At 55.4% G+C, this 13,622-nt stretch overlaps 1 protein-coding gene across 2 annotated transcripts in view; it reads left to right on the forward strand.

Annotated features, from left to right (window-relative positions):
• Positions 1–13,622, forward strand: part of TMPRSS6 (transmembrane serine protease 6) — a 37,759-nt gene that overhangs the window by 10,058 nt on the left and 14,079 nt on the right. For both annotated transcript variants that reach the window (XM_055252691.2, XM_055252692.2), the window contains 4 exons: positions 3,647–3,851; positions 7,519–7,655; positions 9,100–9,212; positions 9,535–9,644. In XM_055252691.2, the coding sequence (XP_055108666.1) occupies positions 3,647–3,851; positions 7,519–7,655; positions 9,100–9,212; positions 9,535–9,644 (565 nt within the window). The remainder of the gene's footprint in view (positions 1–3,646; positions 3,852–7,518; positions 7,656–9,099; positions 9,213–9,534; positions 9,645–13,622) is intronic.

The following is a 13,622-nucleotide window of genomic DNA, read 5'->3' on the forward strand; positions in this document are numbered from 1 at the left end:
GCAATAGAAGTGCTATGTAATAGCCTCATGTTGCCTCGTGCCTCTGGGTCCCCATGTTCCTGGCAGTTGTTCTGTAATTATCTGTGCTCAGTGAGTGTTTGTTTCATGAATGAATGATTGAACAAATGAATGACAGCATGAATGAGGAGACTGGTTCAGTGCATGTCCAGAGCACAGAGTCTCAGAGGGCAGAGATAATAACTCAAATCCTTGAAGTTGACTTTATGAGCACTTCCTTCATGCCAGGCCCCATTCCTGCGCTGAGGACACCAGGTTGACCGTGTCCTCACCCCTGCCCTCAGAGGAGCTTCAAGCCCCATGAGGGAGACAGACACATAAACAGATTCTCATAACACCAAGTGCCAGTGTGAGAATAGAGGCCCCAGAGGCAGCGGAGAGAGGGAATTGTTCGTTCCAAAGCAGAGGAGGGGGCAAATCAAGAGCCTCACACAGAGTTCCAGATCTACAGGAGGCAGGGGTTGCTCCCGACTAGGGGATCCTGGAAGACTTCATGGAGGGGGCATCAGATTTGGGCATGGGCTGGGCATGGTGGCACAAGCCTGTAATCCCAGCACTTTGGGAGGCCGAGTTGAGCGGATCACCTGAGGTCAAGCGTTTGAGGCCAGCCTGGCCAACATGGCAAAACCCCGTCTCTACTAAAAATACAAAATTAGCTGGGCATGGTGGCCCATGCCTGTAATCCCAGCTACTTAGGAGGCTGAGGCAGGAGAATTGCTTGAACCCAGGAGGTGGAGGTTGCAGTGAGCCAAGATTGCACCATTGCACTCCAGCCTAGGCAACAAGAGCAAACTCCATTAAAAAAAAAAAAAAATTAGCTGGACATGGTGGTGTGCACCTGCAGTCCTAGCTACTCGGGGGTGGAGGAGGGAGGGCTAAGGTGGGAGGATCACCCGAGCTCAGGAGGCTGCAATGAGCTGTTGTGATTGCATCACTGCACTCCAGCCTGGGTGACAGGCTATCTCAACAATAAAATGAAATAATTTTCGAAAGAAAAAGAAATTCAGGCATAGGGGTAGGCAGAAATTTGTCAGGGTGAGAAGGAGAAAGTGTTCCCTGGGCAGAGGGAATGGCAGGGGCAAAGGCCAGGGGAGGGGAACACCCGAGGCATGTTCAGTTACTTCCTCCCAGCCCCGAGAGGTGCCAGGCTCCCTGAAGGTGTTTCTGATTAACAAAAGGTTAGCACACACCTCTCCACGGAATTCGTCTCAAAAAAAAAAAAGAGTAATTATTAAAGTGGCAAGAGCAAAAAAGAAAAAGAGTAATTATTAAAGTGGCAAGAGCAAAAAAGAAAAAAAAGAGTAATTATTAAAGTGGCAAGAGCAAAAAAGAAAAAAAAAGAGTAATTATTAAAGTGGCAAGAGCAAAGGATCCACTTGGAGCAAGATTTAAAGAACACAAAACCTTAGGAAGTGCCTGGCACCTTTCCCCAGCTGCTGGTAGAGGACCTGTCCCTTCCCTAGGCAGATATTGTTGTTCTCTCTCTGGGGAGGTCAGCTCCCCACTGCAGTCAGCACGGCCAGGGGTCAGGGAGAAGGGGCTGAGCCACAGGTGGCAGCATCAGAGCAAACTATATTCACCTCCATTCCCTTCCTGGTCCTCAGCACTGCCCAGAGGAGGTCATATGACATCCATTTGACAGAACTCGGAACGGCTAAGCCACTGGCCCAGACTCAGTTAACTACCCAGAGGTGGTGAACACCTACCTCTACAGAGTCTGAGGGTGATAATCGACAACCAATAGTAAGTCAGAGTTACTACTCCTGAGAGCCTCAGGGGGACTTGATCAGACAATGCTTGGGGACAGAGACTGGCTCACTGCAGCCTGGACACCGAATCTGGTCCACTGCTGCCTGATTTTGTATGGCCCTTGAGCCAAGAATGACATCGTCACACAGCTGATGAGTGTTGGTGCTAGGTGGGGAGGGTAGTGCCCCTCCCTCCTTCTCTCCAGTTCCTTCCCCCTACACCCCCTCCGCTGGAGGCCCAGCAGATGGCGCTAGCCTTGGGGGGCTGCCCTCAGGCTGACCAAACTGACAGGGGGACCTTTGCTCGTCTGTGGCCTTCCAAAGAAGACGATTTAAAGCAGAGTAAATAGACTGAAAACTCAGGTTTTATAATTTCATGTCACCAGGCTGCCTCCCACATCCCAGGTTCATTCCTAAATCCCCACTGGCTCCTGGAAGAACATCAGGCTTCTAGTGAGGTTTAAATGAGATACTGGATGCTCCATGGGAGAGAATATGTTCACTGCCAGACCCTGGTGCCTAGATCAAACACACAGTCGGTGCACAGTAACTATTTTGAATGAATGAATGAATGAATGATGCAGGTGGTACTGCTTTGCAAGTTCTAGCAGAGCATCAGAGCTTACTGATTAGATGGAAGAGCAGAGGCTCACTGGTGTGTGGGGTAGGGGCGGAGGGTAGGATGGTGAAACAGTTGTGAAGTGAGGCAGCCGTGAGATGGGCTAGGTCTGAGCCTCAGGTGGGGCCAGCTGCAGGATGACAAGTCACAGGCCTTTCTCCCCAGCCCTACCTGCTCCATCTCCCTCACACCCACCTGAGGAACAGGCACTGCCTTTACTGAGCTCCTACTGTGCAAGGCGCTGTGCTGGGCATTCAAACGTGTTTCATCCCACAGCCTCCGCTGGCGGCCCTGCAAGGGTGGTGGTATCGTCCCATTCTATAGATGAGGAAACCAAGGCCCAGGAAAGATTAGGTGGTGGCTGGGCAAACCCAGATGTGTCTGGCCCAGGTCTGTGCAATGGACACAATCATTGAAAGTATCTCACAGAGCTGTTGTGGGCATTCAGTGAGACAGTGAGGGAAGGCATTCAGCTCAGTTTCTGGCCTGTAGCAAATGCTTGATAAGCACCTGTTTTATTCTGATGGCTTCACCGTCATTAGCTCAAAGCTCATGTCCTCCCCCCAGGGCAGCCTCCCAGACTCCTCCTTAGGGCACTCCCTTCTCTCTAGCGGAAGTGAAGCCCTCATCCCTTCACCTGCTCATTGCTTGTGGCCTCGCTGGTCTCCACAGCAGCCAGAGGAGTGTGTGGTCCAAGCCAGCCCGTGTCCAGCCTTGCCCAACCTTCTGTGGCTCCCTATGGCTGCAGGAGAAAGCAGCGCCCATCCTGGGAATGGCCTGGGCCGGGCCTCCCTGCCTTCAGCTTGTCCTCTAGATACACGTGCCCTGTGTGTACTTTTCTCAAAGCTGCCTGGCTCGCCCCAGCCTCTTTGCTCACGCGGGGACCCCCAGGACGCCCCCAGCCCACAGGCCAGGTTTGGAGCCGTCACCTCCTGAGCTATTCTTGCCTGTTCTGTGTCTGTCTGTCCCTGCTGTCATCCATGTCCCCAGGCAGTGACTGGATCTTTACCTGGGCACTGAGAAGGCATGAAGCTCAGTGTGTGTCCATTCCATGAGTGAATGACTGAACCAATGAACAAATGCATGAATGAGGATACTGACAGGGAGAGAGAAGGATGGGGTAGAGCGTGTCTGGCTGTCCCCACCCGGCTCCCCCGCCCAGCCCATCCTGCCTGGGGGAGGACGTTGAGGGACCTGGACCCCAGGGTCCCCTCCTTCTGGCTCACAGGAATCAGGGGCTGTGCCCCTCTCCCCACTCCAGGTTGTTACCGCTACAGCTACGTGGGCCAGGGCCAGGTCCTCCGGCTGAAGGGGCCTGACCACCTGGCCTCCAGCTGCCTGTGGCACCTGCAGGGCCCCGAGGACCTCATGCTCAAACTCCGGCTGGAGTGGACGCTGGCAGAGTGCCGGGACCGACTGGCCATGTATGACGTGGCTGGGCCCCTGGAGAAGAGGCTCATCACCTCGTGAGTCCCTGGGAAGGAGGGCGGGAGGGAGGGCTGGAAAGGGGAGTGGTTGATGGGGGGATTAAAAGTCACACACAGCATTCTTAGACAAGGGGTGGGGGTAGGACCTTGGGCCTGGGTATCTGGGAGACAGGACAGCTAGCCTAGAGGGGATAAGGGAGAGGAGGCTGGAGATGGTTGTGTACTGGGGGCAGCGCTTCCCCTCCCCGAGCCTCAGTTTTCCCATCTGTAACAAAGCCGTTGTTCTAGATGACCCCTAAAGTCAGCTCTGGGAGGCACCATGGCTTATTGGGATGTTTCAGAGTCTGGCTGCAGCCTGGACTTTCAACCTCTGGGCTCATTCCTAAACCCTGACTGCTTCCTGGCAGAACACCCACCCTCTCTGCTTCCCAGGCTTCTGGTGGGGTTTAAATGAGATACTAGATTCTCCACGGGAGGGGATATCTTCACTGCCGGGCCCTGGTGCCTAGATCAAACGCACAGTAGGTGTGCAGTATCTATTTTGAGTGAATGAACGAATGATGTAAGTGGTACTGCTTTGCAAGTTCTAGCAATGCATCAGAGCTCACGGATTAAATGCAAGAGCAGAGAGGCTTACTGGTGTGTGGGGTGGGGGTGTGGGGGTGTGATGGGGAACCCCCTGTCTCCTAGCTGTGTGCCCTAAGGCAAGTTACTTTGCCTTTCAGAAACTGCTTCCCTTGCAGGATCATTGGAGGATTTAAATCAGACCATCTGTGCCATGATCCTTACACGTAGTGAGTGCTCAGTAAACGTTAGCTGTTATTATTATCATTATATATAGTCTAACTGGGACTGGGCCACAAAAGGCATTGAGTGATAGGAGCCGTTTGGATTTTAATAAGTGGGAAGCTGTTGAAAGTTCTGAGAGGCAAAGTAACTTGCCTTAGGGCACGCAGCTAGGAGGCAGGGGGTTCCCCATCACACCCCCACACTCCCACCCCACACACCAGTGAGCCTCTCTGCTCTTACATTTAATCCGTGAGCTCTGATGCATTGTTAGAACTTGCAAAGCAGTACCACTTACATCATTCATTCATTCACTCAAAATACCTACTGCACACCTACTGTGCATTTGATCTAGGCACCAGGGCCCGGCAGTGAAGACATCCCCTCCCGTGGAGAATCTAGTATCTCATTTAAACCCCACCAGAAGCCTGGGAAACAGGAAGGGTGGGTTCACAATCATGCTTACCTTGCAGGATCATTGGAGGATTTAAATCAGACTATCTGTGCCATGATCCTTACACATAGTGAGTGCCTAGCACTGACACACTAGCCATTATTTTTATCATTATATATACTCTAACTGGGACAGGGCCACCAAAGGCATTGAGTGCCAGGAGCCATTTGGGCTTTGATAATTGGTAAGTAGGGAGCTATTGAAAGTTCTTGAGCAGAGGAGTAGGGCTTTGGGCATGAGATATGGTGTGGAGTACGGAAGTGATCAGGATCAGAGGGCAGGTGGTTGGGGGGTGGGGAGGAGGGACTGGAAATGGCCTTGACCTCTGGGAGCCTGGTCCTCCCACAGGATGGGGAGATGGATGTTAGCCTACAAAGCGCTGCAGGAGGTGGGGAAGACGCTCTGGGCTGGGCAGTTCTCAGTGATTGTTTATCGAGCACTTACTTTGTGCCGGGCGTCCGGCTGATGCCTCTTCTGTCTCACTTGGGCCGTGGACAGCCTCCAGGCAGATGGGGAAGGGACCAGTGTGTTCAGATCAAGCGCAGTCTTTGAATGTGAGCTGGCAGAGGCTCTTGCCACACCCCTCCTCCAGGGCTTCTCCGAGCTGCTCTCTCCTCGTCACCCCTCCTGCTGCCCTGCTGGGTATGACCTCGATCTGAGGCATGTCCGTGGGCTGAGTTCCTGGAGGGCTCTGGGAAGCGCAGAGAAGCCAGACACCTTCTGACTTCCAGGTCCAAAAAGGGTGGGGACACTTAGCGGTTTCCCCTGGGGCTTCTCCGGGTGCCCTCAGCCTGGGAGGGGACCTGACTGCCAGGCCCAGCTCTGTTCCTACTCACTGGTGGCTCTCTCGTCCCAGACCCTTGGAGAAGCTCTAAAATGACAGGTCAGACAACATTTGGGGTTCTCAAGCTTGTACCCCAGAAACCTGCTGGGGAATGGGGGTGAGGGGGACTTTGGTGGTGATGGGAAGACAGAGCAGGTGGCCCCTTGCCCAGCTTCAACCATGTGCTTTGATTTTGCGTTCCATATTTCATTGACAACAAGGGCTCTGCTGCTAGGTAAATAAAATAAAACCCCCTAACAATGAAAGCTAAAGCCCCCATTAAAGGTGACCTCCAGGTCTCTTCCTTCCTAATACCGTATCTCCCACCTCCCAGGGAAGATGAGCCGGTAAGGCCAAAAAGGACGGGCTGTGTGGGAGGGTGGGGGGCACCGGTGTGGTTGGGGAGACTTGGGCACTGCAGCAGGAAGATCAAGCTGGAATGGTAGGAAGAAGGGACAAGGGCCTGGGGGGTGAGGGGAGTGGTGCCTGCTACTGGAGGCCACCTCGCTCCCCTGGCAAGAGGCCAGGGGAAATGCCCCATCCCCGGACTCTGGGCACCAAGACCCTCCCAGGGAGCCCCTTGGGGTTATGCCCACCATGCCTCCAGCCGGTTGCACCTGCTCGGGTGCCACGTGTAGCGATTTTGAGGCTGTGCTTGGAGGAGGTAGGTACTCGCTTGCCAAAGTGCCCGAAATCCCTCCAGCGGCACCCCTTCCTCCTGTCAAGGCCCAGGGGCCCACGCACAGTCGGCAGGCAGGGACGCTATTGGGTTGCCCACTCAGAGGGAGGTGGGGCCGTTAGTTTCTTATAAATTGACCCATCAGATGCGCTGGACTCCAGAGAGTGTTGTCATTCACACTGGGAAGTTTGGTGGAGGTTGGTGAGAGGGTGAAGGGGAGCTGGGGAAGCCCTGTCTGAGACAGGCAGACCGGGGCAGCTACATATGTGGGTGGGTACCAGCCATCACAGGCAGTGCCTAGCACAGGCCTGTCTCTGCCATGGACTGCTGGTAGGGCCTCAGTTTTCCCTTCTGGAAATCAAGCAGCTGACCTCAACGGTGTCACCAGTCTTTTCAGGGCTGACATTTCAGATTTCTAAAAGCCCAGAAGTCTGAGATACGGTTATTTGTTCCGAGCCTCCCAGGCGCCAAGCTCTGGGCAGATTTCTGGGGCACCCTGGGGGTCACAAGACCACACCTGCCTTCTCCCTGTCCCATCCTTGAACACAGCCGGGAGTCGCGGTGCCAGAAGAGGTGGTCCCTGCAGATGCCAGTCTAGTCTTCCTGCCAGGGGCCCTAGGGGTCACAGATGATTCTGTAGCAGGGTGGAGGGGTCTGGGGAGGGAGCATGGGACTTGAGCCAGCTGTCATCATCGAACTGTAAGCTCCAGAAGTCTGAGGAACCTCCTGGCCTCTTTCACCCGAGGAGCTAGCCTGGTCCTTGGAGGGCCTTCAGTCTGTCCTCTGGGGCCGGGGAGACACAGAATTCTCCCCACAGACACCCAGTGGTCTCTGGTAGCAGACCTGGACCCAGAATCCAGATGTCCAGACTCCCGTCCACCCTTCCCCAGCAGCCGCCTGCCACCCTCCCTGCCACTCCCCTCCCAGACCCCGGCCCAGCCTTGCCACCTTTCTGTTCTGCCAGGGTGTACGGCTGCAGCCGCCAGGAGCCCGTGGTGGAGGTTCTGGCGTCGGGGGCCATCATGGCGGTGGTCTGGAAGAAGGGCCTGCACAGCTACTACGACCCCTTTGTGCTCTCCGTGCAGCCGGTGGTCTTCCAGGGTGAGAGGTCAGGGGTCCCTGGGGCAGGGGAGGGGTGGTGGTAGAATCCCAGGGCCCTCCACTGGGCTCATTGCTCACCTTTTTTGCCCAAATCGGGGATGGGATGGGGAGAGGGAAGATTCTGGAAGCTCCTGCTGCTCTCCACTCCCCACCCTGGCCCCCCCTCTTCCTTCTGCCATTTGCACTCCCACCCCTCTCTTCTCCTTGACCCTCCTACCATTCGCAGTCTCTGTCTTCCTGGCATCGCTCCCTCGCTTCCCTCCTCTTTCTCTCTCCTTCCTTCTTTCTCCTTTTCTCTTTTCTGTGCTGACCGCCTCTCCTCCTTCCTCACTCTGCTGGACCTGTGTCCCCTCCCATCTGCCCCTCACCCCCTCCCTGCCCTCTCCCCTTGGCACCCACCAGTGGCTGGGCCTGGAACGCGAGTCTGTTTGCAGCAGGACTAAGAACTCTTTAGATTCCACCGTAGACAGTCCGCTCACAGCCAAGAGGGCGCAGGGAGCTTGGGGAGGTGTGATGGCAGCACAGCCAGGCCATGGCCACTGGTGTGGCAGGTGCCCCACTGCCCTCCCAGCCCCCACCCTCCTCCTGCTTCGGGACCTCCCTCCTTGCCCCCTTCCCAGGAAGGGCACATCCCACCCCACACGGGACAGCTGTCCTGGGCCTGGGCCAGCCGTACCTCTGTGCAGGAGGCCCAAACTTTGCCATTAATGGAGCTCGGGAGGGGAGGATGGCAGGGAGGAGGCCACAGAGTGTTGGCAGCTGCTTCTCCCTCACCCCTCTCCCCACTCTTCTCCCTCCCACTCAGGGTCCCAGCCCTCTTCTTGGTTTATCCCCAAACTCTCTGGCATAGACCCAGGTTCCCAGCTGGCCAAACTGGAGCACTAAATGGGTAGCAGAGCTGTTCCCTTGGGAGTCTGACACAGGCTCGAGGCGGGAGGGAACAAAGGGCTTTGGGGGCCCTGGCCCCGTGGAGAGATGGCCAGGGCAGCTGAGCATGCTCCTGTCCTGACCCCTGGACCCCTCAGCCTCTCACTGTGTAGCCTCAACCAAGCCACTCCTTTTCTCTGAACCTCATCTTGGAAAAGGGGAACAGCTCTCTCTCCCCCAGCCGCCACCCTGAGGCCTGTGCAGGTGTGAATGCATTTTGTAAACTGGTGAGTGCTGTCCCGCGAATGTCAATAACTAACACGGATCAAGCACTTACTACATGCGAGGCCGTTTGAATGTTTAGGTCTTTTTAATCCACTCTACTACCCTATGAGGTGTGTGCTATTATTGTCCCCATTTTACAGATGAGGAAACTGAGGCCCATGTTCACACAGTCACATTCAACCACAGCACTTTGCTGGCAGAGGTGGTAGGGGTGGTGGGGTTACAAGCTGCGCCAGCCTGCTGGGAGGTGCAGCCAGGGGACCCCTGTGTAACAGCTGCTCTCCTGGTCCAGCCTGTGAGGTGAACCTGACGCTGGATGACAGGCTGGACTCCCAGGGCATCCTCAGCACCCCGTACTTCCCCAGCTACTACTCGCCCCGAACCCACTGCTCCTGGCACCTCACGGTGAGACCCCACCCTGCCTGCCCACCTGCCCTCTACCCCAAGCACGCTACAGGTCCCTGGCGACCCGGTATGAGAGGGGGCAGTGTCCCGCCTCTGCTGAAGTGCCCACAGGCTGAGCCCTGGGTACAAATCCTGCCAGGGTGGAGAGGGGTGTGGGCGAGGTCTTCCTCTGTGGGTCACAGCAATGCCTGTTTGTTGAGTGACTGACAGATTTTAGCCCCACCTGGGATTCTGTGTTTCCTTCTCTTTGTTGTTAGGGAGGTGGGTTCACCAACCTGGCCACACCCCATGGGCCACCTGATGGCCCGCTCCTCCCTCCCAGGTGCCCTCTCTGGACTACGGCTTGGCCCTCTGGTTTGATGCCTATGCGCTACGGAGGCAGAAGTATGATTTGCCGTGCACCCAGGGCCAGTGGACGATCCAGAACAGGAGGTACCACTTCCTCTCCTCCCTCCGGCTTCCTTTCCTCCCTCTCCCTCCCTCTCCTCCCTCCCGCATAGTGACCCCCTCATTGGAAGCCCAAGTCCCCAATCTCAGAGGGGCAGCAGGGGGAGTGAGCAGAGGCTGGGGCTGGTGTCGGGCCTGTTGCCCTTGACCTTGTCCTCGTCCCGGCCTCCGCCCTGGCCCCAGCTTCCCCTCTAGCTACCCCAGAGGTCTCAGACATGTTTGGTCATCAGACACCTTGGATGTTGATTCTAATTACAGCAAAATGGTCTCATCTTCTTGGGTGCTGTAACCCCCTCTGGCACCCTCAATCCTTCAATAAAATGTTTCCAGAGCCAAAGGACTCATGGGCACTTCGGTGCCTTCCCTCTAAACCCAAGGTGTACAATCAGAGGCGCCTCTCCCTTATCATGACCCCCTGCTGCACAGCCAGGTCCAATCCCATTGCACAGGGTAACATGGAAATCACGGGTGCCCTGGATCCTCTGAATCCCCAATGGGGCACTTGCCCTCTTCCCTGCTCTTGCCCTTGCCCCCTCTGGTAACTAAGTTTCTGACAAAGATGTGAGTCCTTCCAGAGATGTGAGCAAGAGACAGTGGGGTTAGGGTAAGCGACCACCGTCGCCAGGGTCACTACGGCATGAGGCCAGTAAGTGCCCCCTGGGCCTAGCCACCAGGAGGCCATGGGTAGTGCCAACAGCTTCAGAGGCCTGGGCTGGGCAGGAAGGCAGGGAAACAGAGACAGTGTATATGGACAGGTTTTCATTTGTCTGGGAAGAAAAGAGAACTAGGAAATTCAAGGAAGGGGACATTTAAGACAGGAGAGGTTCCATATCTCAAATGTGTGGATCATCCCGGCATCCCCAGAGGGAGAGAAGGAGGCTCAGGTGCAGGTAATATTGTTTAGAGGGTGGAGGGTGGGCAAGGGGAGAGGGAGGCCCTCCCATGGCTCCATTGTGGGGAAGCAGAGGTTTGGGGAGAGAGAAGAGGAATATTGAAGCAGTGATGGCAGAGCCAGGGAGACCCTTTCCCTGGGAATCCGGGGTGAAAACGGTCATTGTGTCGGCGTCAGGGAAGAGGAGACTCTACCCTTCATCGCAGGTTGGGCCCCTGCCCTCCCTTCCAACCTCGGAATTCTGTGGGCCTAATGGGTTGAGAGTCTAGTACACAAGATTCGTCATTTCTTGGATTCACACAGTTTGAATATCTAAGATGCCAGTCTTGGAAGATGCCATAATTGGAAGGCTCTGGGGCTCTAGAATTCTTGGATTTCTGGGGTCTGTGTTCCCAGTCACCAACACTTGTAATTTGCTTGTTGGCTGATCCTATTCAAACAGATCATCCAGACAAAAGGTGACGAAGAATGACAAGGTTTGCTTGACTCCTTTTTGCAATTTATCTGGGACTAGGATTGAAAGAAAGGAGAAGAAATACTCATGGTATGATTTAGGGCTCTGCTGTTGGGGGTAACGTGGGGAGTGACTTTGGGCCTGTGCTGTTGGGGGTGACATGATGAAGCAGTGGCTTCAGGGCTTTGCATTTGGTGGCGATATGCTGATGGAGTGTGACATCAGGCCTGTGCTGCTGGGGTGACATGCGGGTTTCGTGATGTCAGGCCTATGCTGTCTGGAGGGCAGAAGGCTTCTGTAGCATGATGGGGGCACCTCTGGGAATGGCTGCCCTGACCCCTCATGGAGCTCCCTTGAGGCCTCCTTGCTACTCACCTAGGCTGAGGATGGCTGGCTTCTCCCCCTGCCACAGGAACCCACAGGGTGACCCTGAGATCGATCCATGATTCACAGTTCTGCGAATGATGAGAACATGTTTTCCTGCCTCCCTCCCTACCCCAGAGCTGAACTTTATGTCTCAGGGAGGCCCAGAAAGGAGAAGGGACGGTGTTGGGTCTGACACTCCCTGTCTCATCCCTCACCCCCATGGCGACTCCATTTGCCAGAGGTGGGGCCCCAGCATTCAGAGGCTGTGGAGGGTTCGGTGGCGTGGAGTTAGGTGCTAAGACAGGCGTTCAGTGCATTGGCCCAGCAACTTGTGTGGTCATTGGTGCCATTCCCATTTCCCAGAGAAGGAAATCAAGGCTCAGCAGGATTAGGTGGCATGCAGATGGGGCCACAGTTGGGGTCTCTCCCATACCCGCAACAGCCACAAACAGCAGGCCAAGGGATGCTCCACCCCATGCTTCCTGTGGGAAGGCCCTCCTGCCTCCCTGATGCAGTCTGGCAAGGGTCTGGGTACTGGGGAGACAGGGACTTCGTGAGCTGCCCTTGGGTAATGACAGAGAGCGTGTGGAACACGGATGGGAGAGTCTTTTCCCTAATCCAAAGGAATGATGCCTCAATGGTGAGTTTGAGGCACTAGGACAGCTTCTAACAGGGTGGAGGGATCTCCCCAGAGTCTGAGCACCATTGAGCTATAGAATGTGTGGGCTGAACTGGTCCTAGCACCCAACCTATTGTACAGGTGGGGAAACTGGGACCAGCGAGGGCTAAGGACTTGGCCTCTTGTCCCTGTCTTTTCTGCCTTTCAGTGGTGAAGATGGGCTTCAGGGTATAGCCAAGTGGTGGCTGGGTGGTGAGGATGAGGCCTGACAGCTCCCTGTGCCCCCACAGCTCCCCCTCCCTCTGTTCAGGCCTCGCTTGCCACATGGGGGTAGAAGCGCTCAGCAGGGTCTGGCATCAGGGTTTGCATGGATCTCTAGATGCACCCCCTTCCTTGTCTGTGAAACAAGGGGTTCAGGCCAGCCCAGGGCCCCAGTCTTTGATTACTTACCCATCAGGAAGATATTGTCTCCCATACAAGTTGCGTTTATTAATTCCTGGCCAAACGCCATTCCAGGTCAGGCTGGTGAGGTGGAAAGCGCTTAAGTGTCGAAGCCAGAGAGGCCAGGGCTCAGCACCTGTCTCCTCTGCTTCCTACCTGGGTGAGGACTTAGATTTCCCAGCCTCAGGTAACTCATCTGAAAAAAGGGCATGAAAGGGACCACCGCCCTGGGAAGACTAAGTGAGACAATGCATGGAGAACATTGCACACGCGGGCGTAGGTCAAGTGCAACGACCCTGCATTCATCACCGGCTGTCACTCCGCTCTGGGCAGGCACAAGCTGAGGGGTTTATGGTGCTGGCTTTTTCAGCCTCAACAACCCAGTGAGGAAACAGGTGCCTGTACTGCCTTCATACAGTGAGACACCCAAGGCACAGAGAGATGAAGTAATTTGCACAAAGTCACCCAGCTCATTGAGCCAGAGTTAAGGCCAGGCAGCCTGATCTGGAGTGCACGTGGGTGCACAGATGCATGTCTGTGTGCGTGTGTGCATCCATGCATGTCTGTGCACATGTATGTGCATGTGTGTGTGGTCCACGTGTGCGATTCTTCCCTCTGAGCCTCTAGCGGCCCATGCCAGCTGGTGACTCCCTCAGCCAAGGCATCCCCAGCCAACCCACTGGCATCCGGGTGGGGGGGATCGACAGTTTCTGTGGCTGTCCCACCAGTTGCAGAGTGGCCTGGGAAGTCCCAGCCCTTTCTTCTCAGACTTTCATTAAGGGTCCAGTGTCCCCAGAGGCAGACTCTTGTCCCCTCCCTGCAGACTCCTCCTGTGTGAATGAATATGGAAGGGAAGGCAGAGGTGGCGCCTGCGAACCATCTGCACTGGGCCACCGTGCCCTCTAGTTATGATCATGACCGATAGTGATCATCCCATGTAGATGCTGAGAAATTCTTAGAATGAGCATTTGTTGGAAATCTGCTTGTGTGGGTGGCAAAGACATGAGAGGTCTAGGAAAGAGCAGATTTTCAGACAAGGCACTTTAGGGAGGGGGAGGTACAGCCCTTTGGCCCAGAATGCCCATTGACAGAGAGGGCGGGTCAAAGGAAAGGGTATCTTAATCCTCAAGTGCCAGCGTAGTGATGAGGAAAGGCCGGCCTGGGCCCCGCATGGGCTAAGCATCCTTATGC

The sequence above is a fragment of the Symphalangus syndactylus genome, chromosome 18, assembly GCF_028878055.3.
Source record: "Symphalangus syndactylus isolate Jambi chromosome 18, NHGRI_mSymSyn1-v2.1_pri, whole genome shotgun sequence".
NCBI classification, from domain to species: Eukaryota; Metazoa; Chordata; class Mammalia; order Primates; family Hylobatidae; genus Symphalangus; species Symphalangus syndactylus.